Source organism: Podarcis gaigeae (genome assembly GCF_964106915.1).
Source record: "Podarcis gaigeae genome assembly, chromosome: 5".
Lineage (NCBI taxonomy): Eukaryota > Metazoa > Chordata > Lepidosauria > Squamata > Lacertidae > Podarcis > Podarcis gaigeae.
In genome coordinates, this window is record NC_139681.1 from 1379127 (window position 1) to 1406672 (window position 27546).

At 42.6% G+C, this 27546-nt stretch overlaps 1 protein-coding gene across 8 annotated transcripts in view; it reads left to right on the top strand.

Annotated features, from left to right (window-relative positions):
• The window catches only part of LOC310844583 (potassium voltage-gated channel subfamily KQT member 1-like), a 405294-nt gene that overhangs the window by 208655 nt on the left and 169093 nt on the right, over window positions 1–27546 (top strand). For all 8 annotated transcript variants that reach the window (XM_083738755.1, XM_083738754.1, XM_083738756.1 and 5 more), the window contains 2 exons: window positions 16215–16290; window positions 26039–26133. In XM_083738755.1, coding sequence (XP_083594881.1) covers window positions 16215–16290; window positions 26039–26133 — 171 coding nt within the window. The remainder of the gene's footprint in view (window positions 1–16214; window positions 16291–26038; window positions 26134–27546) is intronic.

The window sequence follows — 27546 nt, forward strand, 5'->3', positions numbered from 1 at the left end:
GATTCTAGCATCTGAGTCCAGGGTCTGATCTGTGGCTCTTTTTGCTTGTTTGAAATTCTCCACAAGCGTCAGGAGTAGGCCATTTGTTACTGCTAGAAAGTTTTTTATATTGTAGAGGTCTGTGCGTATCTGATCTATTTGATCGTGTAACTGGTCACCCCTCTCTTCTATACTGTTGGCATTCGCTGTGGGCTGAGGGTCTTGCTGGTTTTCCCTGAGATTCTGAGGGTCTTGCTGGTTTTCCCTGAGATTCTGAATTGATTTTTGGTGCTCGAGGTCATTGGGGTTGGGGGAATTGGTCATCAAGGCGTTCTCAGCTAGGTCCAGTTCCAGCACCCAGCTCAAGGAATAATTTGGTCTTTCATGCTTAGTTTGTAAGTCTTTGCGTTGTATTGACCAATCCAGCACAGTAGGGGCAATTTCTTTTGAAGTGCTCTCGTGCTGTGGATTCTTATTCCTTCTTTACAGGGGAAGTAATTGGTGATTTTACTTTGCTTCCTTCGGGGCTCCCACTCCCCCTGAGGTGATATTGGTGCAATTCCCAGGTCCATATAGTTCTTTCTTGTGAGGACCATGTTGAGCGTGGAAAAAGGTAATTGGGAGCAGTTTGTTGGAATCTCTTAGTCCTGGGTTTTTTGGCTTCACTTGGCTCAATCACAAGACGGATTATGTTTATCTTCCAGTTTCCCACCTTCGAAAGGCGGGGAGGGTTGTTTTACAAGCAAGGTTTCATGCTTGTCCCTTATCTCGGTGGGCCTCTGGGGTTTCTGCTCCCTTTTCCGTCTTTAGTTCTCAGCTTTAGGGCTTTTAACGCTTCTGTCCTGTGGTGCCTTCCCCTTATAATTGCGAGCAGAAATGTCGAGGCTATCTCCAGTACCCTCGTCACCCTCAAAGAAGTTAAATGACTAATAAATCAGAATGGTTTACTGCAGCAAAGTAATAGGGCTTGTGCCAGGGGATAAAATGAAGCAAAACTTGACTTCAGTTTCAGCCGCTCCTTGTTTTCTTCCTCATTCAGGTGGGAGTTTCCAAGCCCTGGGAATTGTAGCTCTTTTGTCAGATCAATGCCAGGTCTTATGTTCAATGGATGAAAGCTGTGCGTTAGTTGCAAAGACTGCAATCTATCTTCTTTAGCATTCCTTGTTACGCTAAACCGAGTTGAGCCATAAAACAGTAGATAGTAAAACAGTAAAACAATAAACCATTAGGCTAAAAGCAAAGGAAACAAAATGACAACTAAAAATAAAAACATAGGGTCAGAAGATGGCTAAAACCTAATTAAAAGCTTAATTGAAGGTGGGAGGTTCTGGCTAGGCTGCTACCTCCGTCGCCATCAGCGACTCTCATCCATCAATCTTTGAGAACCATACTTCCATGTTCAAATGCATCCAGATCACCAAAAGTATCTACGGTTCACCATAGGCGAGCATCATTTTCAGTTCCAGACTCTCTCCTTTGGTCTAGCCTCTTTGCCCAAGTTTTCTCGAAGATAATGATGACCCTAGTGGCACACCTGCATCTACAAGGCGTTCATATTTATCCATTCTAAACCACGTGCTCCTCCGGGCAACGTCCCTTCAACAGGCTCATCTCCATTTGCACATCACCCTCAAGACATTACAATCTCACGGCTTCTTGATCAACTACAAAAAAAGTTGCTTGGTTCCATCACAAAGGCTCATTCACCTAAGAGCCCTGCTAGATGCAGGTCAGGTCTTGTGGCTCTTCACCAGAGTGGATCAGCAAAATCTCTGCAGCAGCAGCTGCAATCTTAAAGAGAAAAAAGATGATGGCCAAGTGTCTGTCAAATAATTCTAGGACTCTGCGTGTCAGCCTCTCAGAAATACCCGACAGTGGTTTTTACTTCTACATTAATGGACAATCATTCACAACCACCCCAGGTCTTTGCTCTTACCTTAAGCTGTCCATTCTGTGGTGGGTGCAAACCTCCAATCTTCAGCAAGGCACTCCATTCAGAAATCTGTGCAGCAGTCAGATAACCACAGACTCCAGTTTACAAGGATGGGGTGCCCATTGTCAGTATCTCTACACTCAAGGCCTGTGGTCAAGCTTGGAGGCCACTCACTCCATCAGCTGATGGAGCTAGAGTTGAGAGCAGCCAGACTGGCAATTGTTCGCTTCTCCTCTTGTCTTCAACTCCATCACGTCCTTCATCAGACAATTTAATAATGAAGGCCCACATACCTAGTCAAGGAGGCACCCATTCAGAATCTCTCCAGAAAGAGATGGCTCTTCTCTTCAATTGAGTCAAATTTGTAATCGGTGTGTCAGCAGTGTGGACCCACCCAGTTATTGGGGAGTGCTGTGGTATGTCCCAATCTACTGTTCCCTGCATCCCATTAAATAAATAGAACAATTGGCTTACCTGAAGTGTAGATTTGTGAGTGGGATGCTGGGGACAGTGGAACCCTTCCTATGATGGTCTGCAGTCACACTGATTTTTTTTCCTTTAGGAAGGGTACTGTTGACTCTTTCACTTCTATTTTTATTGATTTGTGAGCCAGGAAGGGAGGCAGGATGCTATTCTTGTTTCTGGTGCTTCGGTAAACGTTGCTGCTTGCCGAGTCCGAAAAACTGAGAAGGAAGTGCCTGCCTCCCACAAGTCTTTTCTCCTGCCTGAGGTCATGTGAGAGGAAATACCCATTCCACTGGCCCCAGCGTCCCTAATTCATTCTTTCTAATCCATAGAAGACAGCAGTGGGGCTTAACAGGCTGGTGGAGCCAGCAGCCTATCCAGGGTCCCACTGCTCTTGTCATCAAGTTGGTGGTGGGGAGGAGTCTGCATATTAGTGGTGATCAGACCCTTGCCACAACTTCCCAGTGGATCATTGACAAGCCCAACTCCGCCCCTTCCCTAAAGCCCTGAATTTCAGGGGTGTGTGCTGGCTACTGCTGGCAGGGGTATCATTGGCAGAAGCTTTTACCTTCCCACCATTTTGCCAGAGCCTGGCACACGCGGTCAGAGGGCTGCTTCCACCTCATCCAAACCCCTCCAGCATGGCAGATGAAGTGTTTGGCTTGCACTGCCAAATGTTTTTCTTCTTCTTATCACAATGGACCCTCTTGGCGAGATTATTTTTTATGTATATAGAAGCTTTGATGATTGCTGGTTATTAGTTATTCGAATTTGTGGCACATCACCCTTGCTTATGTCAGAGCTGGAGAGAAACCTCTTGCCAGCAAAAGACCCAGAATTCTTGAGAGTTTTGTTGTTGTCTTGCAGTTGACTGGAAAGGAGGAGCGTAGGAGAGCTGAAAGGAAGGCACGTGGTTTTCTTTGGGGGATGTTGCTTTGAGGACTCTAACTCCTTTTATTTCTTTTTCTATTTTTATTACATCTTTTTATTACGTCTTCTGCACAGAGTTCAATGTGGCGTATATGTTTTGCCTCCTCCCCACATTCTTGAGGATCCTTAGCTGCTCCCTTCTCTGTTCCTCTCACATGACCTCAGGCAGGATCCCTACATCATTGCTGGGTGAGATCCCATGGACAGTAATACTAAAAGGAAAGGGAGTTCATGATGGCTGGGAGTTTGTTAAGAGGGAGATAGTAAAAGCACAACTTCAGGCAATACCAATGAGACGGAAACATGGAAGGTGCCTAAAGAAGCCAGGGTGGCTATCTAAAGAACTTTTAACTGAGTTAAGATTAAAAAAGGATGTGTACAAAAAATGGAAAAGGGGGGGAAACCACCAAAGAAGAATTCAAACAAATAGCCAGCACGTGTAGACACAAAGTCAGAAAAGCTAAAGCATAGAATGAACTCAGGCTTGCTAGAGAGGTTAAAAGCAACAAAAAAGGCTTTTATGGGTATGTTCGTAGCAAAAGGAAGAACAAAGAAACAGTGGGGTCACTCAGAGGAGAAGATGGTGAAATGCAAACAGGGGACACAGAAAGGGCTGAACTTCTCAATGCCTTCTTTGCCTCAGTCTTCTCCGATAAAGAAAACAATGCCCGACCTGAAGAATTTGAAGCAAATGATTCAGCAGAGGAAACACAGCCCAGAATAACTAAGGAGATAGTACAAGAATACTTGGCTAGTTTAGATGTATTCAAGTCTCCAGGGCCAGATGAACTGCATCCAAGAGTATTAAAAGAACTGGCAGATGTGATCTCAGAACCACTGGCAGTCATCTTTGAGAATCCCTGGAGAACAGGCGAAGTCCCGGCAGTCTGGGGGAGAGCAAATGTTGTCCCTATTTTCAAAAAGGGGGGAAGAGAGGACCCAAATAATTACCGCCCAGTCAGTCTGACATCAATACCAGGGAAGATTCTGGAGCAGATCATTAAGCAAACAGTCTGCGAGCACCTAGAAAGGAATGCTGTGATCACCAATAGTCAGCATGGATTTCTGAAAAATAAGTCATGTCAGACTAACCTGATCTCGTTTTTTGACAGAATTACAAGCCTGGTAGATAAAGGGAATGCAGTGGATGTAGCTTACCTTGATTTCAGCAAGGCATTTGACAAGGTGCCCCATGATATTCTTGTAAAGAAGCTGGTAAAATGCGGTCTTGACTATGCTACCACTCAGTGGATTTGTAACTGGCTGACTGACCGAACCCAAAGGGTGCTCATCAATGGTTCCTCTTCATCCTGGAGAAGAGTGACTAGTGGGGTGCCACAGGGTTCTGTCTTGGGCCCAGTCTTATTCAACATCTTTATCAACGACTTGGATGATGGACTCAAGGGCATCCTGATCAAATTTGCAGATGACACCAAACTGGGAGGGGTGGCTAACACCCCAGAGGACAGGATCACACTTCAAAACGACCTTGACAGATTAGATAACTGGGCCAAAACAAACTAGATTAATTTTAACAGGGAGAAATGTAAAGTATTGCACTTGGGCAAAAAAAATGAGAGGCACATTCAACTCAAGACTTTTAAAGGACAAAATATTACATCAAAAAGGACAAGTGAAGTTAGTAATAGATGATAGGCCTATCAAAATATTTAAGGAAATCCCAAAAAGAATTCTGAAGAAAAGGCAGAATCATAAGACAGTAACAGAAGCACTCAATAAGAATTTGATTAGATTCCGGTGGGAATTTCCTGAGGGCATCACCTTCACATATAAGGACAGAAGAAAAACTTTTAGATCAGTAGATGAGCTGGGAAAATTCTGGAGGAAGTACAAAAAAGAATTAACTGGAGAGCCAACATTGGAGCAAGAGGAAACAACGCAGACACCACAAGAAGCATAGAGAGACAAGCACGTATTGGGGGGGGGGGGGGAGATTGGAAGAAGCAGATTATCAAAATCCTAAAATTTCTGAGTTTTTTTATTTTTTTCCTTTCTTTTTTATTTACTCAACGAAACTACTGTAGATAATAAATAAAAATTAATGAATCTAAAAATTATATCTTGGAATGTTAACGGTTTAAATGATAAGAGGAAGAGAAATAAAATAGAACATGTATTGAGGAAAGAACAATGGGATATTATATGCTTGCAGGAGACCCATGTGACTAGAAACCATAGAAGGGTTTTAGAAAACAAGAGATTGGGTCAATAATTTATATCCTCAGATGTAAAAAAGAAAAGGGGAATTGTGATCTATGTGAACCCTAAACTAGATGCAAAAAAAATCTTTAAGGATGATGAGGGTAGATTACTAGGGGTAAAAATAACAAAAGGTAAAGAACATTTAATTATAGTAGGAGTTTATGCACCGAATGGTAACAAAACAGAATTTTTCAGAAAAGTAGAAGCTAATTTACTAGAATTTATAGAAGAGGAAATTATTTTGATGTGAGACCTAAATGGTGTCACATCAATAGAATTAGATAGGACAGAGAGAGAAAGAAAATCCAAAAAAGGCAGACTCCCAGACACCTTCTTTCAGATGGTAGAAAACTTAAATTTGATTGATACATGGAGATATAAAAACCCAGGAGAAAGACAGTATACACATTTCTCGGAAGTTAAAAAATCAGTCGGCAGAATTGGCAGCATATGGGTATCAAATAACTTAACAACTAAAATTAAAAAAGCAGAAATACAGACCAAAATGATTACAGATCACAACCCAGTAACATTAGAATTAAAGGAACACAAGAAAACTAATAAAAGATGGAGACTTAATGAAAGATTATTAAATGACGAAAAGACTGTGAAAAAAGCGCAAGAACTATTGAAAGAATTTTTTGAATTAAATAAAGAACAGGATACAGACTTCAGGACAATATGGGATGCAAGTAAAGCTTTCATAAGAGGCTTTTACATACAACAAAGTGCAATAAGGAAAAGAAACAGAGAGCAAAAACTGGAACAAATAAGGAAGGAAATAGGAATAAATGAAAAATTATTAGCAAAACAACCAAAAAATGAATTAATAAACCAAAAACTAAAAATATTACAAACCCAGGCTTCAGCAATATTAAATAGTGAAATTGAGGACAATATTAAATGGATGAAACAAAGGTCGTTCGAATTTGCAAACAAACCCGGAAAGATGCTAGCCTGGCAACTGAAAAAGAGACAAAAGGAAAAATTGATTGATAAAATAGTGGAAGAGGGGAGAACTTCCTCAGATAACCCTGAGGAAATTAAAAAGTGTTTTACAAAATATTATAATAAGCTATATAAAGCAGGAAATGAGACAGAGGTTGAAATAAAAGAGTATTTATGTGGAAAGGATATACCTAAAATTAAAAAAGAAAAGATTCAAGAGCTAAACTCCCCAATAACCACATAGTAGTAATCCCAAAACAAGGACGAAATAAAGAGTTTATAACCAATTATAGACCAATATCATTACTAAATAATGATTACAAGATCTATGCACAAATATTGGCAACAAGATTAAAGACAGTTTTGCAGGATTGTATAAATAAAGAGCAGGCAGGGTTCTTGCCGGGCAGGAAAATGAGTGACAATATAAGAACAGTGATTGATATGATCGAGTATTTAGACATGAAACCAAGTAAGAAGGTAGCCTTTGGTTTTGTGGACGCGGAAAAGGCGTTTGACAAAGTATCATGGAAATTTCTAAAAATATTATTAGACCAGTTGGACATGGGAAACCAAATTACAAGAGGGTTAAAAGCAATTTATGAACAACAAGAAGCAAATATAATAATATAATAATAAATAATGACATGACTGATTATTTTAAAATACAGAAGGGCACCAGACAAGGGTGCCCACTTTCACCTTTGTTATTCATTTTGGTTTTGGAAATATTAAATCAAGAAATCAGATTGGATCAAGAAATAAATGGAATATCCCTAGGAGAGAAAATATACAAAATAAGGGCATTTGCAGATGATTTAGTTTTAATGGTGGAAAATCCAAAGGAAAGCATAGCAAAGGCTCTAGAAAAAATGGAAAACTTTGGAAGGGTATCAGGTTTTGCTTTGAATAAAGAAAAAATGAAACTAATGGTAAAAAACATGGGAGATCAAGAGAAAAAGGAACTGGTAGAAAAATTTGGATTACAAATTGTAAAAAAGTGAAATATTTAGGTATTCAAATAACAATGAAAAATATAAATTTGTTTGAAGATAATTATAATTTTTTTTGGGAAGAAACAAAAAGAGAAATGGAAACTTGGACAAGATTGAAATTAACACTCTGGGGTAGAATTTCGGCTATTAAAATGAATATCTTACCAAAACTTCTGTTCCTTTTTCAAATGATTCCCATAATAGGTGAAGATTATTGTTTTAAAAAATGGAAAACGGACCTAACAAAGTTTATATGGCAAGGCAAAAAGCCACGGATCAAATATAAATTATTAACCGACATAAAAGAGCGGGGAGGTTTTGGACTCCCAGACCTGAGACTATATTACGATGCAGCATGCTTTACTTGGATCAAGGATTGGATCAAATTGGATAACAGTGACATTTTGGATTTGGAGGGATGGAACAACAGATATGGTTGGCATGCCTATCTAATTTATAACAAAGTGGCAGTCCATAAAGAATTTCTAAGCCACGTAATTAGAAATGCACTATACAAGGTCTGGGTGAGACATAGAAGGTTGTTGGAACCAAAAACCCCATGGTGGGTCTCACCGCTAGAAGTAATATCGGTTAAAAAGAAAAATACTATAGGAAGAATGGCAACTTACCAGCAGCTCCTAAAGGAAGAACAGGGCCAATTAAAAATAAGACCATACGATGAGGTGACCCAATACTGTACCACATGGTTACAATATCACCAAATTGCACAAATATTCAACCAAGATAAAGTAATAGGATTTGAAAAAGAAGAATCAAAATTACAAAAAGTATTATTACAAAACTCAAAAAAATATATATCCAAAATGTATAATTTATTATTAGATTGGGAATTAAAGGATGAAGAAGTAAAAGAAGTTATGATTAAATGGGCATGTGATATAGGATATGTAATTCGGCTGGACCAATGGGAGAAATTATAGAAATATGACATTAAATTCACAGCATGTTATACAATAAGAGAAAATTTTATGAAAATGGTGTACCAATGGTACTTAACTCCGGTAAAATTGGCTAAAATTTACAAATTAAAATCAAATACCTGTTGGAGATGTAAAAAAGAAATAGGAACAATGTTTCACATGTGGTGGGAATGCCGACCTATTAAACAATTCTGGAATGAAATCTATGAAGAACTCAAAAAGATGTTTAAAATATCTTTTAGTAAAAAACCAGAGGCATTCCTTTTAGGTTTAATTACAAATGATATCCCTGAAAATCAAAGGAAAGTATTCCTTTATGCAACAACAGCTGCCAGGATGCTTATAGCTAAAAACTGGAAAGGCAGAAAAATTCCATCAGTGAAAGATTGGCAAATTAAATTTTGTGAATACATAAATCTGGCAAGACTTACAGCTTACATAAGGGGACAATCAGACCAGAAATTATTAAAAGAATGGGGTTGTGCTAAAGAGTATATGAAAAAACATTGTTCTGGAGTTAGTATATTGGTATGTAATGAATGATGCTTTACAGGGTTAAAGAATAAGAAAAATTGTGTTAAAAAGCACAAAGATGGAAGTAATCTAATTAGACACAACAATACAGTAAGAGTAATTTTTTTTGAGGTCTTAGAACAAAGGAAGGAAGTCAATTTGTGTTTATGTACGTAATGATATGGTTTTGTTCTGTAGATGTGTGCTTTTTTGTTTTTGTTTAGTTTAGTTTTGTTTCCTTTGTTGTTGTTTTTTTTCCTTTTCCTTTTCTGTTTTTTTTTTCTATATGTTCCCGGGATTTTTGTTTGTATAGTATTATTCTGGATTCAATGTTTGTAATTTTTGTTATGATTCTGCATTGAAAATAAAAACAATTCAAAAAAATAAAATAAAAAATGAGAGGCACAAATACAAGATGGGTGACACCTGGCTGGAGAGCAGTACATGTGAAAAGGATCTAGAAGTCTTGGTTGACCACAAACTTGACATGAGCCAACAGTGTGATGCGGCAGCTAAAAAAGCCAATGCAATTCTGGGCTGCATCAATAGGAGTATAGCATCTAGATCAAGGGATGTAATAGTGCCTCTGTATTCTGCTCTGGTCAGACCTCACCTGGAGTACTGTGTCCAGTTCTGGGCACCACAGTTCAAGAAGGACACTGACAAACTGGAACGTGTCCAGAGGAGGGCAACCAAAATGGTCAAAGCCCTGGAAACGATGCCTTATGAGGAACAGCTAAGGGAGCTGGTCATGTTTAGCCTGGAGAAGAGGAGGTTAAGGGGTGATATGATAGCCATGTTCAAATATATAAAAGGATGTCACATAGAGGAGGGAGAAAGGTTGTTTTCTGCTGTTCCAGAGAAGCGGACACGGAGCAATGGATCCAAACTACAAGAAAGAAGATTCCACCTAAACATTAGGAAGAACTTCCTGACAGTAAGAGCTGTTTGACAGTGGAATCTGCTGCCAAGGAGTGTGGTGGAGTCTCCTTCTTTGGAGGTCTTGAAGCAGAGGCTTGACAACCATATGTCAGGAGTGCTCTGATGGTGTTTCCTGCTTGGCAGGGGGTTGGACTCAATGGCCCTTATGGTCTCTTCCAACTCTATGATTCTATGATTCTATGATTACCATGCCAGATTGTTGCGTTTGACTAGAATCACACTGTTTCTTGCTCCCCACTTCCTACAAGTGGTGGGAGCTGACTGGGTTTCAGGATTACAAGATGTAGGATTGCCATATTTCAAACAGTGAAAATCCGGACACAAAAGTGCTTAGCTTTTTTGGCCAAAGAGGATGAGCTTTTTAAAGTAGTTGTTGGGCTGCCACACATCCAGATTTTCCCGGAAAATTTAGTGATTTCTGCCTGGACGCTGTTAATGAGGGCCATTTGCTGGCTATGTCCAGGAAATCCCAGACGTATGGCAACACTACAAAATGGTAAACTATTGCCCACCTATTTCTTTCTAGCTCAGTTACACTTCTACTGACTTTAATCAACATTTGAAGAAAGGCAAAATGAAAGAATGATGCACTGAAATCCTGCTGCCACTGCCAGTGGCGGAGCAAGCCGATCAGGTGCCTGGGGTGGGGGGCGTGCCTTGTGCCCAGGGGCGGGGCCAGCTGCCCGTGGAACGGGGCGCTCCGTGGGGCCTCTGAAGAGTCTGCCTGCCTCCTCCCACTACAGCTGTTGGGAGAGACCTGTGACTTGGGCGCACTGCAGGCGCTGCAGTGAGTGGCGCCCAGTATTTTGTCATCACCCTCATCACCCCGGTGACACCCGGGGTGACCCTCCCCCACCGCACCCTCCTTTCTCCACCCCTGGCCACTGCCAGCAGACATCATGAAACAATTGTTAGTTCCCTATCATATTCTAATGGTCATGGAGCATATATATCACCACTGTGAACCCAGCACGGTACTTTCAGACCTGAGACTCACAATGCATACAGGAATCTAATTTCATGAGCTTTAAGCTGTACCACGTAGTTCAGAACAGGGCATTATGGCAGCCATGAGGCTATAGCTCCAAATGGTGGGCCTCTGTCTTATCCTGTTCCTCTCTCACATAAAGATGCTTAGTATGTGGATTTCCTAAGTCTGGGATGTACAATTATGCTGCATATATGTATGTGATATACTAATTTGGGCATCCCTAGATGTTAAAGTAGAATACAGAGGAGACACAAGGCTACTGTTTTCATTGGCATCTTTGTGTTTGGTGTAACTTTATCGGAAATGTTATACTCGCTCATGCAGTGTTTGAATTAAATATGCAAAGGCCTAGTACTGAGGTACACAGTAAGATTTAGACTTGATGTTGATTCCCAGTCAAGTCTGTGGTTCCCTGTTTGTGGACTGCTCTCCCCAAGGAGGTTCATCTGGCGCCTTCATTATAGATTTTTAGGTGCCAGGTGAAAACATTCCTCTTCCATCAGGCCTTGGGCTTATTAATGTTCAATTCTAAATGTGTTTGTGGGAGTGGAGATTATTGTTTTGCTTTTGTTGCTGTTGTGTTAATCTACTTATTTTGTGCTTTTATCCTGTATTTTTATCTTGTGAACTGCCCTGAGATCTTAAGATGAAGGGCAGTATATAAATTTAATTAATTAATTAATTAATTAATTAATTAATTAAAAATTACCCAGTGCATGCATGTGAACTGTTGTGTGCCTGTGAATTTTATGCTATGTGCATGCCTACATACTGTGCAATAGATACTCATTTATATCAGCAGTCTTTGTTGTGCTTATTCTGTGAGTTGGGTGGGTAGGACTTATTAAATATATTGTGGGATCAGTATTTTATTTTCTGTTTACTGCTGTTTTTTCTTAATTTAGAGTCATTGTCATTCCATTTTTACTGTGTCAGTCACTTTGAGGCACTTAATTATTAGAAATTTTGTTTGTAAGAACAGTACGACTAATCAATTTATTATTCACATTTTTGCAATTAAGGGCTTCATCTCTGGTCTTACTATAGGGGTCCAGCTCAATCATTCTGATGTTGGTCCTCATGTTGGAACTGTGTATCACCTCTGTTTTCACAGACATCAGGCTGGTTTTCAAACCTTCTGTATGACATGGAAAATTCTGCACAGGGAGGGTTTTTCCCAAAATAAAGTTTTATTAGTTTTCCAATATTCCCCCAATAATAGCCAAATTAAAACAATATCAATTAATTTCCAATTAATACAATTATTCAAATGCCAATCAACTTCCAGTTAATACATTTTGGTTAAAGTGGCTCCTGCGTGGGGGATTGGATGTATTTCTGATCTTATGCCACTGTGTTCCATAATCTTATTAATTTTAGGTACATTTCAGTTATAATGATAATCCCTTGATCAATAGCTGCATAATTAATGATTTCCATTAATGATTTCCATATATTATATAAATTTATAAAACTTCAAGTGAGGAACTCAAAATATTAGCTTTGTACAGTCCTGCATATGAAATTAATAATAATAATAATAATAATAATAATAATAATAATAATTTATTACAGTGGCACCTGTTACAGGCGCTTCAGGTTACAGACTCTGCTAACCCGGAAGTAGTACCTTGGGTTAAGAACTTTGCTTCAGGATAAGAACAGAAATTGTACGGCGGCGGAGTGTCGGCAGCAGGAGGCCCCATTAGCTAAAGTGGTGTCTCAGGTTAAGAAGAGTTTCAGGTTAAGAACAACGGACCTCCAGAATGAATTAAGTTTTTAACCAGAGGTACCACTGTATTTCTACCCTGCCCATCTGGCTGGGTTTCCCCAGCCACTCTGGGCGGTTTTCAACAGAACACTAAAAACAGAATAAAACTTCAAACATTAAAAACTTCCCTAAAGAGGGCTGTCATCAGGTGTCTTCTAAAAGTCTAATAGTTGTTTATTTCCTTGACATCTGATGGGAGGGCGTTCCACAGGGCAGATGCCACTACCGAGAAGGCCCTCTGCCTGGTTCCCTATAACCTCACACCTCGCAGTGAGAGAACTGCCAGAAGGCCCTTGGAGCTGGACCTCAGTGTCCGGGCTGAACGATGGAGGTGGAGACGCTCCTTCAGGTATACTGGGCCGAGGCCGTTTAGGGCTTTAAAGGTCAGCACCAACACTTTGAACTGTGCTTGGAAACATACTTGGAGCCAATGTAGGTCTTTCAGGACCAGTGTTACATGGTCTTGGCGGTCACTCCCAGTCACCTGTCTAGCTGCTGCATTCTGCATTAATTGTAGTTTCCGTGTCACCTTCAGAGGCAGCCCCATAGAGTGCATTGCAGTAGTCCAAGAGGGAGATAACTAGAGCATGCACCACTCTGGCAAGACAGTCCGCGGGCAGGTAGGGTCTCAGCCTATGTACCAAATGGAGCTGGGAGACAGCTGCCCTGGACACAGAATTCACCTGCAACTCCATGGACAGCTGCGAGTCCAAAACGACTCTTAGGCTACGCACCTCGTCCTTTAGGGGCACCCTAAGTTACCCCATTCAGGACCACGGAGTCCTCCACACCTGCCCACCCCCTGTCCCCCCAAAACAGTACTTCCGTCTTGTCAGGATTCATCCTCAATCTCTTAGCTGCCATCCATCTTCCAACCGCCTCCAGACACTCACACAGGACCTTCACCGCCTTCACTGGTTCTGACTTAAAAGAGAGGTAGAGCTGGGTATCATCAGCATACTGATGAACACTCAGCCCAAACCCCTTAATGATCTTTTCCAGTGGCTTCATATCAATGTTAAAAAGAATGGGGTAGAGGACAGAACCCTGAGGCATCCGACAAGTGAGAGCCCAGGGGTCCGAACACTCATCCCCCCCCCACCACTTTCAGAACACGGCCCAGGAGGAAGGAGCGGAACCACTGTATAACAGTGCCCCCAGCTCCCAGCCCCTCTAGATGATCCAGAAGGATGTCCTGGTCGATGGTGTCAAAAGCCACTGAGAGATCCAGCAGAACTGGGAAACAGCTTTCATCTTTGTCCCTCTTTAAAAAACTGTTATGTCCATGGAGATTCCTTCTGACCATCTATGGTATTGTCTCTTTCACTTTCCCAGTGTTGCCTCCCATCATGACTTGTGGCAGAATTGAATCTCGGAAGTTTCTCAAAGGTCTTAGCTCTCCGTCCCTTTTGCTTCGATGTCTCTCAGCCTCACTCACCTCACAGACTGTTTGTTGTGGGGGAGGAAGGGAAAGGAGAATGTTAGCCACTTTGAGACTCCTTAGGGTAGTGATAAAGTGGGATATCAAATCGAAACTCTTCTTCTTCTTCTTCTTCTTCTTCTTCTTCTTCTTCTTCTTCTTCTTCTTCTTCTCTCTGATTGGCTCCGTCACGGGGAGGCCATACCCACCCATGCTGAACCACAGTGTGCCTAGGTGTGCTGAGGTTAAACAGGAAAAGGTCTGCTGCACCTCCGCAAGCTGCAATCTAGTGCACATCAGGACTCCTCAGTAAGACAGGAAATGTAGACACTGTTGGAAAACCTGGCCCCTCTCCCCGGCTCCCGGGGCTTGTTTACCACTGATCTACCCTGGCTGGCATCCTTGCAGTCCAGGAAGACCTTGATAGGCGACATCTCCCAGTGTGGAAGATGCACACACCCTTTCATCCTTGCATACCAGCAGGAGAAAGAAGATAGTCAGAAAGTCTGTTTCATCTACGATTTATTTCTGTCTGTACCTCTGTACAAAAGCATGTCTGTTCAGTTCAGTCTCCTCCAAGCAACTGCAAGAGACTTCCTTCACAAAAGCAACAGGAAGGTCTCATATTACACAAAGAGCAAATCCCTGTGAATTCCCTGGAGCTTCCGGTCTCACGGTCAGCTCCACCATGTGATGTAAACATCGAGCTGCTTGTTCTCAGCTGCGTAGGACTCATATCCCAACAGACACATTCAATAATTTTGCTCTGTTCAGAAGGGGAAGCTAAGCCTGACCTGTATGTAGCAGAAACTGAGTATGATTGTTAAGTTGTTCACCTTAGTTCCCTTTGCAACAAATGCCACATTAAGGGGGAGAGTAAGTCCCCTTTCATGCCAGCTCACAGAAAATTTAGTGGTCCAGGATGAGTCAGAATGAAAGAGTGAGAGATGCTCAAAGGAAGGGATATTTATACTCAATTTCTCCCCTTTGAAGGTGATTTTCTTTTGTACAGTGGGTAGCCAGGTTCCTTTGGGTGTTCACAAGCAGAGCATAAAGGTTTACAATCCCCAAATGTGTAAGAGCAAAATGCTCTCCTAATATCTCCAGGAAGAGATTTCACATTAAGCAGAAGTGGGCATACACAACTGACTTTATTGCATACAATTTCTGTTTGGGCCTGCCCAGGTGACCCTTATCAGCCCAGTATAAGGGGAAGCACACTCTTTACATGTGAAATATGTGAAATAATTTTGTTTTTAAAATTAAGCATGCTTGTAAATAGTAATTTGCCTGGTCAGCTGTGGTTTCTAAGGATCAAGCAGGAAAGCTTTGATTAACCACCTGGTTTTGCCAGAGTTTTGGTGTGTCACAAGCAACTGTCACAAGCTAGCGTGGACAGATAGGCTGGCAAAAATGTTTCTGGTTTAATAACTTTCGTGAACTCATTTGCAATGATGAAATAAAGACCAGCATCTTTCTAGGAAAGGTTTTTTGTTATAACTTCAAGTGTCCAAATATCTGCCCGCATTTTAATTTCTTTGTAGTAGAAACTTGTGGGTACCTTCAAAGAATATGAAGAGTGTCACAATGCTCCACATTTGCCTACATTGTGCCTTGCTTGCACTGATGGCAATTTCTCCTAATCTCCAGAATTTTCTATACTTCAGATTTATCTATTTTTGTTTAACGCCTTAAACCACTAATTCTCAAACTATGCCAGGACACACCAGCATGCCATAAGAAATGCTAGTTGAGTAGCTACAGGATGATAGAAGCCTCCAGTACCTGACCTACTGTTTCTCTGCATGATCCACTGTTTGAACTTGCCGTCTTCCAACCAGGAGGAGCGATGGTCAGACCAGTCACTCATGCAGAGACACAGACAGGCACAGAAGCATATAGTGAGCTCCTTTGAAGGCAGGCAATTATTTCTCTTTCACACTCTAAAGCATTTTGGTTATGAGCACAGCATGCCTCCATTCTGCACAAGTGGATCTCAGCTGTCAGAAACTTGAAGGTTCCTATACAAAATTGAAGCAGGAAAGACAAAGCACAAACATCTAAAGGGGCATGTATGCTTCATATACTATTGCGAATTTGCACTGAAAAGCTTTGTATTTTAAAATCTTTGGGGGAAAAATGTGTGCCTGGTTTGTTTTGTAGGCTAACAGAAGCACACCGAACAGCTGTCAAAGTCATCAGGAGAATGCAGTATTTTGTAGCCCGGAGGAAATTTCAGGTAATAAATGGCAACAGCAACAGAACCAAGTAGTCCATAACATAAGTACTGTGGAAAAGGTATTTGAAGTGAAATGTGTAAAAAAAAAACACCAACACCCACCCACCCCTCTGCCTAGGCACCAAACTACATAGCTCCAGATTGTTCAGACAGGACCTTGATTACTCATAGCTTCTAGTATTATAGAGACTAATTACTGTGAACATTGTTTTATGTTTGAATCTATTTTTTAAAGTTTGCAATTTCATTTTTACACTGACTTACATTGTGCCACCAATACAGATCACACACAATGCACTTATTTTCCCTGTCATTAACAGTAATCCCTCATTGTATGCAGAGGTTTGGTTCCAAGGGTTCTGAGTATGCATGAAAATCACATGCACTCAGACCCTTGGAGCTTGGTATTCAGAGCCTGGCTATGTGTTATACTCCACATGTTATACTCCAGCCTTGACTACTGTAATTCACTCTACGCGGGGCTGCCCTTGAAGCTGTCCCAGAATGCAGGTGCGGGTGCAGAATGCTGCAGCGAGGCTCCTCACGGGGTCTCTGCCATGGGAGCATATTCACCCAGTGCTTTTCCAGCTGCACTGGCTCCCGGTGGAGTACAGGGTCAGATTTAAGGTGCTGCTTTTGACCTTTCAAGCCCTTCATGGCCTTGGACCCTCGTACCTACGGGACCGCCTCTCCTGGTATGCCCCACGGAGAACCTCAAGATCCATAAATAGCAACACCCTAGTGGTCCCGGGCCCTAAGGAAGTGAGATTAGCTTCAACCAGAGCCAGGGCCTTTTCAGTCATGGCTCCGGCCTGGTGGAACGCTCTGCCTCATGAGACCAGGGCCCTGCAGGATCTGATTTCTTTCCGCAGGGCCTGTAAGACAGAGTTGTTCCGCCTGGCCTTTGGCTTGGAGCCATTTTGATTCCCTCCCTCTCTTTCTTTTTGATTTTCCTTTCTTCTCCTGTGATGAGGCTACATTTTAATATTTTAATGTTTCAATATTTTAATGTTGTATTTTAATTTTATTTTTTAGTTGTAATCATTCAACTTGTTTTTTTATTATTGCTTGTTAGCTGCCCTGAGCCCGGCCTTGGCCGGGGAGGGCGGGGTATAAATAAAAAATATTATTATTATTATTATTATTATTATTATGTAACACAGAGACATTGCATGTAAGCTCTCACTGCTGGGGGTTCTGAAGTTTCTCTCTCAAAAACAGGCAAAGAAAACTGAATGGGAATACACAGTTTTCTGACTACCTATTTTTTGTTGTTGTTGTTGTTGTTGTTGTTAATATGCCTCACTATCTGTTCTCCCCATTTCAGTCCATAAGAAAAATTAGTTACTAAACAGACATAAGCAGAGAGACAAAAAGCCTAGTAAGAAAGGCAGACTGTGGCCCAGATCCCCTCCAGCTTTCTCTGCCTGTCCCTGGGGAGACTTTAGCATTCTCTGTAAATTTTGTTTTTTCTCTGTCTCTAATTTTTCCAAGCTAAAGTTTGGCTTTGCACATTTTCATATCAGTTTGTAATTTTTAAAAAATACACTGTGAAAATTCATCCGCATTTTAGTGTGAATTTGCACTGTGGGTTAAACCACTGAGCCACTTGGGCTTGCCAATCAAAGGTCGTCGGTTCGAATCCCCGTCGGGGTGAGCTCCCGTTGCAAGGTCCCAGCTCCTGCCAACCTAGCAGTTCAAAAGCACCTCAAAGTGCAAGTAGATAAATAGGTACCGCTCCGGCGGAAAGGTAAACGGCGTTTCCGTGCGCTGCTCTGGTTCACCAGAAGCGGCTTAGTCATGCTGGCCACATGACCTGGAAGCTGTACGCCGGCTCCCTCAGCCAATAAAATGAGATGAGCGCCGCAACCCCAGAGTCGTTCGCGACTGGACTTAATTGTCAGGGGTCCCTTTACCTTTACCTTTTTATCCTTACATGCACATTTTTATATGCAGTTTTGACTAGTGAACCATTTTTGGCAAAGCACTTTACCCTAGTATATGCATTTGTGTACACATTGCTTTGCTGGAGCAATGCGTTGCAAAATTTTGGAAGAGTGCAAGTTTCAAAGGGCGGCTGTGTTTCAGTTCTTGTATTGTTTTGGAAAGTCCAAATGAGGTAGGTTTGCCTTTAAATGGGAACAGAATCAAATTTCTCCCCCCTCCCTTCAGAACCTGCCTTGCACACAACAGCTGTGTTTCATGTAGCAGATTTCTCACTTTGGAATGAGTGAGTAATTGGCTTAGATCACAAAACGGTTTTGTTGTAGTTCTTTATTTTTCTGTGTTTATGCTTAAAAAGACCTGCAGAGGATGCCAGGTTAGTGCCCCTCCCCATTTTTTGTTTCCATTGTGTGTGTTTAGGATTTGAGGCATTCTCAGCCTCTGACTGGGCAGACTCTACAGCCTGCACATTCTAATGTGGATGATTTTATATGAACAAAGAGAGGTTTATTAGGAAGGAAGAAGATTAATTATGCTTTTGGGTAGCTTCCTCTCTCTTTTTCTGGTTTTGTTTCCCAAACCTTTGTTAGAACAGCTAGGCATTGAGCCATTGTGATACAATAGAGAGCCCCAAAAAATAGATTTGAGGGGTTGGGTGCGAAGGAGTGGTACACTTAGACAAACAGCCCTCAAAGCATCTCTGCCAGTCAAGTCCAGAGAGTGATACTGGCACAGTTGCAATAGTCTGCTTTTCCTGGCCAGAAATAATGATGTGTCAGCATCTGTAAGCAGGAAGTTGCAGAAAGCAATAATAATAATAATAATAATAATAATAATAATAATAATAATTTATTATTTGTACCCCGCCTATCTGGTTGGGTTTCCCCAGCCACTCTGGGTGGCTTCCAACAAAGATAAAAGATACACTGAAATGTCACATATTAAAAACTTCCCTGAACAGGGCTGCCTAAATTTGGAGCTTTAAAAAATTGAAAGTATAATAGTCCACCCCTTCCCTCCAAGCACATACCACATGTCAAGAAAACAGTGAAGCCGTGTTCCCCAAAACCAAGCTCCAGGTAGGCCCAGACTGCTGAAGATTACCTAAAACAATTTTGTTTGGATGGGTTTCTGTTTCTCTTTGTAGTGGTGGTGGTGGTGGTGGTGGGAGAGAGGGGTCTGTTTCCTCTACTTGTTGTTCTTGTTGTTCTTGTTCTTTGCAAGTTTAGTTTTTCCTCTCTGCTTTTATCTGGAATTTCTAGGATCCCATGGCTGCACTCCAAGCATGACTCCATCACATGCTGGAGGGTTTAATGCATGCTAATATCTCTGGCCTAGGCTGGTGGCAGAGAGAAAACTGACAACAAGACTAACAAGCCGTTGTTACTTCTTTTTCAGTTACTAAAATTTTCACTGTACCTTCTCTAGTCCTTTTCTGGTCCCTTGACCCACAGCCAAAAGAGGGACCCATTGCCACCCCCAGATTCCCCTTGGAGATAAAGTAGATTCAAAGATAGCAAAAAACAAAGAGAGCACAGTCTTCACCTCCTTTTCCTGTGTTTACTCCATGAATAATAGCATTGTCATGCAAATTTTCCAGGTTCACTTTTTCTCTTTTTGGGGGTTCATTTTTAGTGTCTTGGCCAGCCCTTGTATTTTTAGCAACAAAACAGTCAGGTAACTAATTAATGCTTTTGCTTGCTTGTTCTGCTGTTTTCCCTTTAAACTTTAGTCATTGAATTGTAGAGTTGGAGGGGACCATGACAGCTGTCCAGTCAAACTCCCTGCTAACTTGTATATTAAATCTGTATGCAGGAATGGGGTCCCATGCCCACCCCACATCCAGTATTACAAAATTTGTTTCATTCTGAAGTAGTTATCACCAAACTTGTGTGTAGGCCAAAAGGGGTGTCATTGTGAAAATGAGCAAAGAGTTGAACTTTTGCCTGTAAAATAGCTTAATTGTCTTTCCAAATATGCCATTTTGAAATGACCATATTTTGCTGGAAAATCAGTTGCACAGCCAGAGTTCACTAATGAAACTACTTTGTTGGATATCACTCACAATATATTGTTATACACACCCCATTTTCTTCTCTGAGCTCAGAGACATTTCATGGGCCCATGTGTGGCCTAGGATTGGTGCACTTGGAACTGAATGAAGGTTGCCGGAGACTTGCGCCATTTCTATGACAGCACAAAATGGTTGGTTCATGGCATGACGTTTTTTGCCCACTGACACCTTGGTGACATTGCATGCAGCCGGGGGCGGGGGGGGGAGACAGGGCAGGGCAGTGACGCTCTCTAGCTACTTAGCTTTCCAGAAGCTCTCTAGCTATTTAGCTATGCAAAGGCCTGTTCTCCCAACAAAAGGGAATATGGCAGGCTAAGCTTGTCTACCTGGTTCAATTTCTTTAGCGTTTTTTCCACTCTGAAGCATAGGGTTGGGGGAAGGATTTTGAAAGTTATTTTACCACACACACCCCCCCACGGCAATATAAAAAGAACTCACTCTGCTAGAAATGCACTTCAGGTGCTCTTGAATAAATGAGCATATGAGACTCTGCCTAATTCCCTGCCTCTCCCACACTTGCTGCTGTCACCACCACCTCCTTCTTCCACTCCATCCAATGAGTTGTGTTTGGGTTTTTTTAGCTTGCCTGCAGTTGCATGTGTCAGATGTGAATTGTCATGTGCTGGCAACAGGCTGCATGGCTCTTTAGTTCATTTCGCTGCAATGGAGTAAGTGGTGACGAGGCAAGACTGATTGCTTGAACCAACCTTTGGTACACTTATGTGGTTGTCCATCAATTCAGCTGTGAAGAGAAGACATGCTGTTAATAAAATGTGTTGAACAGTGGTAGGTGATTTCTCATGGGTCTGTTGAGGTAAAGGGCAGGAAAGGGCAACTAACAGCAGGTTGAGGTGCTTCTCCCCAGTCATGGAAGATCTACATCAGGAACAAAGGTGGGAAGGTACCGGCAGTGCCTCCTGTTTGCCAAGAGACCACTGTAGAGGTGGCATGGGTTGGGGGCTGCAGAGGAGTTAGCAGATGTGGCCTCCAAAGAGCACGTTGCAGCTGTCACTGCCGCTTCTGCAGCTGCAGTAGGCAGTGCATTCATGGGAGTCCAAATTTGCTGTCCCTTTGGATCCTGCTGCCTGAGGCAGTCGCCTCCTGGGTGGTCTGGCCCTGAGTGGAGCTAAGGGTAGGCAGAGCCCAAGGTTACAGCAGGCAGCATACACTTGACCTAGAGATACACTCAGACAACCTGATATACACAGACTGACACACACAGATGTAAGTGGTGATGGTGGGGAGAAACAGCAAGGTTAGGGTCTCTGCGGTGGGCAGAAATGGCGAGGTCTAAGAGGTGGGTGGGGAGATTTCTGTGCTGCGCTTCAAAAAAGGTACTAGTCCTTTTGTCACAGCACAGCTCAAGAACCAAATTATGATGTCATAGTTCCCTCCTCGTTCTTTACGCCAGTCTCCTGCTGAGTCTCCACAGTGGTGTGTTGGCTAAACTTTTGTCTCCCTGCCCCTTGCCCAAATGGAACTGCAGCAGCAGTGTGATTAGCTGAAAGCGTCCTGAATGAAATCTGATTGGTGCCCTCCAGGCACAATTCAGAGTAAAATGAAGTGCTAGCTGTGGATTCTTGTGTGAACCAAGGCGACTAGGTGTCTCTAATCTCAAGGAAAGAAGGGTGTTTGAAGGCTTGAGTGCTATTTTTTAACTGGAAACTGTCTAGAAAATTTCCTCAATCTTCTTCTGAAGGGTTAAGGGGGTGGGAACGGGGAATGGGAGTCTCAGAAGGACAGAGTAACTGCAATCAAGGAGAAGGGGGAGAGAGGGCTAATCCTGTCAGTAGGTTGTTGCCCCTTCTGGACCTTGCCTCCATCTTCTACCTGCCACACTTCCAAACTAAGAGTATAGTATCTGACCGCATCATGTAACTCAGCATTTCTTTATCTTATGGATTCTGTCCATGCCATGACAAACCTGGATTTCTGTGGTACATAACCTCATATTACACTGTGGCTTACATATGGGTGAATCATTATCCTAAGTCAGTGATGGCCAAACTTGGCCCTTCAGCTGTTTTGGGACTACAATTCCCATCATCCCTGACCACTGGTCCTGTTAGCTAGGGATGATGGGAGTTGTAGTCCCAAAACAGCTGGAGGGCCAAGTTTGGCCATCACTGTCCTAAGTCCTCGTCTAGCTAAAGCTCTATATGTATTCAGCAGGTTATATCAATTAAAGAAGCAATCTGAAGTTTATCCTAAGTATAAAGAGAAAAAGTGGATTATGGTCTGGAGAACTTATCTATTACATGAAACTTTTCAATGACTTAGAGGGGCACTTTAAACCTTTCGATTCCAGATGATGCAGTCACTGGCTGGGTGATGAATTTCATAATCTGATATAAAATAATATGTCACTTCTTTGGTGACCAGCAACAATCTTTTGTACAGGCAATTGTTTATCCCCGGTATTATGCTATGCTTTGCAGTATCAGACACCCATGTGTTACTAAATGTGCTCCTAAAGCTTCTTTATGCATTGATGGCATGAAGAGGCTCTGCATGTGCAAACATTAGGTGGGCCGGGGGGGGGTCACACCCCTTGCCACTCCCCCACCACCTTCACAGGCCCCATCCCTGACAAGCCTACATGGCCTGTGTCTGATCAGGGGAAGGGTCCCTCCAGCTTCAGAGGTGAGAGCCAACAGCGTGGCTCCCGTGCCCCTCTCTAGATGCTGAGGCTCTACATGTGATGAATGTGTAAAGAGGGTTTGGGTGGAAGCATAGATATACTCTATATGAGATTGATATATTAATGATTGAACTTGTGTATTTGTTTTCTGTTCCCTGCCCTCAATTTGTGCCACAGCATTTTGCAAAAGCAAATGGAATTAATTGAAGGGTATGTGTTTGCTTAATAGTATGAAAGGGCAGTATAGATAGCATGATAGTACACAGTTTCCAGCTGGATTTGAATCAGTCACTCAATCAGTCTGTAAGAGAGTCTGTGTACTGGTCCAGTAAACGCTTCCACTGCGCAACCAGCAACAGTTCTCTTTGCAGAGCATTAATTAATTCCAGTGCAGAGATTCTTGTTGCAGTACAAGCTTCAGAGTCTCAACAGCAAAGAAATAACGACACGGGGAAGCCTGTCTTTCCAAAGACAGGTTTATTGCAGAAAGATAACAGAAACACCTCCGGAGCTTTCAGACATTTTTGCTTCAAGCCCCGCAGGCAGAGAAAACAAACACTCTTTATATACTGAGCAACTTAACAACTTAACAAGCTTGACTACTTAAAGTCACATGACATTGCTAACTTGCCAGCGTCTTAGGTTTCACACCCTAACAGTCTGTGCATATGATCTGGATGTTCCGACCCCCGATAAGCACAGATCAGGGCCAATGACTAGGACTTGTTTAAGTAAAGCTTCCACATGTCCAGAATGTTTTAAAGGTGTATAAAGGTAAAGGTAAAGGGACCCCTGACCATTAGGTCCAGTCGTGGACGACTCTGGGGTTGCGGCACTCATCTCACTTTATTGGCCAAGAGAGCCGGCATACAGCTTCTGGGTCATGTGGCCAGCATGACTAAGCCGCTTCTGGCGAACCAGAGCAGCGCACAGAAATGCCATTTCCTGTCAGGGAACTGCCATCGCAACTAGCGGAGGAGGCGAGGCTCCACAGCGATGCTGGAGAGGGGCCAAGCAGGGAGAGAGGCAGGTCTCTGGCTGGGGAAGATAATCAGCGCTACACCAGGGATAGAGGGGGGCCGATGGGGGAAGCAGAGAGGAGGCTCCAGGACTCTTCGCAGGAGACCAGCGAGGAGAGCACAGGTCCTCCGCTGCCCACACCCACCCTGCGCAGAGGACTTCAGCGCAGGGAAAGTAGGCGGCGACTTGGCGTCAAAGAGCTTCTTTGCTGGAAGAGGTTCAAGAAACGCCCACTGACAGATTCTGCCAGTGACTGAACAGCCACGGAGTGGATGGCTGTCCAGCGAGAAACGGTTTAACCAGGCAACCTAGCCCAGAGAGGCGGTAACTTATGCACAAGCAACCCCTAAAGCTATTACATTTCCCTTCCCACCAGAGCGGTACCTACCGTATTTTTCGCTCTATAAGACACACCAGACGACAAGACACGCCTAGTTTTTGGAGGAGGAAAACAAGAAAAAATATATTCTGAATCCCAGAAGCCAGAACAGCAAGAGGGATCGCTGAGCAGCCCTCTTGCTGTTCTGGCTTCTGGGATAGCTGCGCAGCCTGCATTCACTCCCTAAGATGCACAGACATTTCCCATTACTTTTTAGGAGGGTAAACGTGAGTCTTATAGAGCAAAAAATACGGTATTTATCTACTTGCACTCTGACGTGCTTTCGAACTGCTAGGTTGGCAGGAGCAGGGACCGAGCAACGGGAGCTCACCCTGTCACGGGGATTCGAACCGCCAATCTTCTGATTGGCAAGTCCTAGGCTCTGTGGTTTAACCCACAGCGCCACTCGTGTCCCCAACCCTTTAAAGGTGTATAAAAGATGCTAGTCAAAATGTTTTTATTCGGCTTTACGCCCATCATGAAAGACACACACACACAAAAAAAACAACAACAAAAAACAGCGGACTCGTACAAACCACAAATAATATAACACAATTCACAACTCACAAGGGCAGATATTAGCCATTCATAAGAAAAGATTAAGATTAAGATTAAAAAATTTAGGCACTACACTAAAATCAATATCTGATGTCATTATAGAAAATCAATAATCAGCTAACATTCCATTCCGTCTCTTGTACGAGAGGACGGCTGTTAGGAATTTAGCAACCTGTAGGGTAATATAAGGATCCACATCTTGAAGAACCCAGGCAAGCTGTAGGTCTATTGGTTTGTCAGCCATAGGCTGGATTATGGGGTTTAGTATACTAGCACGGGCTGAACTGTACAAAGGGCAGATAAACATAACATGATGTAGAGATTCAGATGTTTTCATTTCACAAGCACACATTGAAGGGACTTGGCCCTTAGTGAATCTATGTCTCAGCATGTTTGTTGGAAAGACATTGAACCTAGCTCTAACGAAGGCATAAGCGATGTTAAGTAGGACGGGGCGCGGTAGATAGGGGTTATGCCGAAATTTAACAGCGAACAGGTTCCACCGCCAGCTACGAAATTTTGGTATATCTCCGCATCATCCAGCCTTTGATTTATACACCTTTTTATAAAAGATGCTAAATTTTATAAAGTTTGAGCCTGTTTAGAATGGTAGCTAAGAGATTGAGCTACAACCAGGAAGTCCTTGGGTCAAATCTTGTGTCTGCCATGAACTCTCTTGTTGATCTTAGGCAAACCACTTTCTCTTATTCCCACTCCTTGTCTGAAATAGGAAAATGTGATAAAATACCAATGTATCTTACACAAATCCTTAAGTACCGTAGGTGTATAAGGCGACTTTTTAGCCCTGGAAAAGAGGTTAAAAAATCAGGGGTCGCCAGGTATGGGCGGCGCGGGGCGGAGGCCCCCCACCCCCCTTCCGAAGCAGCAGCAGCAAGCAACGGGCTCAGCTCCGCACCAGGCGGCTTTCTCACGGAGCTGCCCAGCGTATTAGGCGGCTGGGCTTTTAGGACAAATCCCCAAATTGCAGCTGCTAATTTGGGGGGTCGTCTAATACGCCCAGTCGCCTAATACACCGGAATCTACGGTATTAATATCTATATGGCTCAAAGCAAGTGATGCAAAAACAGGATATCTCTCACCTTTTCCATTTTTATTTGTTCTCTTTTCACAGCAAGCTCGGAAGCCTTATGATGTGCGTGATGTGATTGAGCAATACTCTCAAGGGCATCTCAATATGATGGTTCGAATAAAAGAACTCCAAAGAAGGTACCCAGCTCACAGTTGCTTCAGGTGCCCTGTGAGCTAGCAGTGAGGGATATACATTTGAAAAGCATTTTGGGGCAAAAATGCTGTATTTTGTACACAGAAATTGGTGATGTTACATTGTCTAACACTGTATTAAAGAGACTTCAACAAGTCTCTTTAAATACAGTGTTAGATAATGTACAGGTTATTGTTCCCGCAGAGGAATGGAATATGCCTTAGCATTTTTTCAAATGCTCAAATTATTTTTTGCATGTTCTTTTCTTGCAGTCTTTACAGAAAGGTTCGCCAGTTTTATTATCCCCATAATAGAGAAAGGAGGCTGATAGAAGAGTGGCAGAGGCAAAATTCACACGGGAAGTTTCCTGATGTTGCTCAGTATCCTGAGCAACATGCTACCTCAGTTTTCAGTGGTGTACAATGGACCTTCTACCTCTTGGGGAAAAGAATGCAGTGGAATCCTTTTTGCAAGGATTATGCCAAGATAATATATGTGAAGCCCTTTTAAATGGATATGGATATGCTAAATTTATAAAGTTCTAATATTATCATGACCATTCTAGATATCCAGGTTGATAACAGAAACACCAGGCCCCCGGTGGCAGCCCAGATGGCTCATGATGCACAAAAGAAAACTGCCCGTGTTGGGTGCCTTGGCCCTGCTAACTGAACTTCTTTCCTGAGCCGGTGACTGAGGAGAGCCTCTGTCACTGATCTCAAATCTCTGGCAGGTTTGTATGAATGTAGGCAGTCCTTTAGATAACTTGATCCCAAGCCACTAAGGGCTTTATGGTCATGACTGACACTTTGAATTGTGCCCTGAAGTATACATGCAGCTAATGCAGCTGACAAAGAATTGGTGTAATATGGTATGACTGTTTAGTTCCTGTGAAAATCCAGGCTGCTGCACTCAGCTGCTCCAGTTGAAGCTCCTCCACCGTCTTCATGGGCAGCCCCATTTTGAGCCCATTTTAACAGTCCAGTCTTGATGTAACTGGGACAGGAATTGCTGTTGCATTAGCCTCCATATTCACATAGGATTCTAGCTGTCTGATAAAAGGCACTCCTTGCCACCCCTGGCAGCTTTGGTTCTGCAGGTAATGTTGAATCCAAGAGGAGCCCCAAGATGCAAACATGGTCTTTCAGTGGAAGTGCAACCTAATTCAGCCCCAGGTAAATTCATCCAAGCAGAATCAGCCATTTTCCCAGTCACAGTATTTCTGTATTTCTGTATTTGTCTAGGGTATATTTCTATTTGTTTACCCTCATCTATCTCAAATCTGCTTCCAGACACCTGTTCAGGTATTTCACAGCCTTCCTAGGATTAGCCAATGGAAACATGAGGCAGAGTTGTGTGTCATCTATGTACTAATAAGGAGCAGGAACAAGGTTCAAACTCTGTCAGTCCCTGTGTAG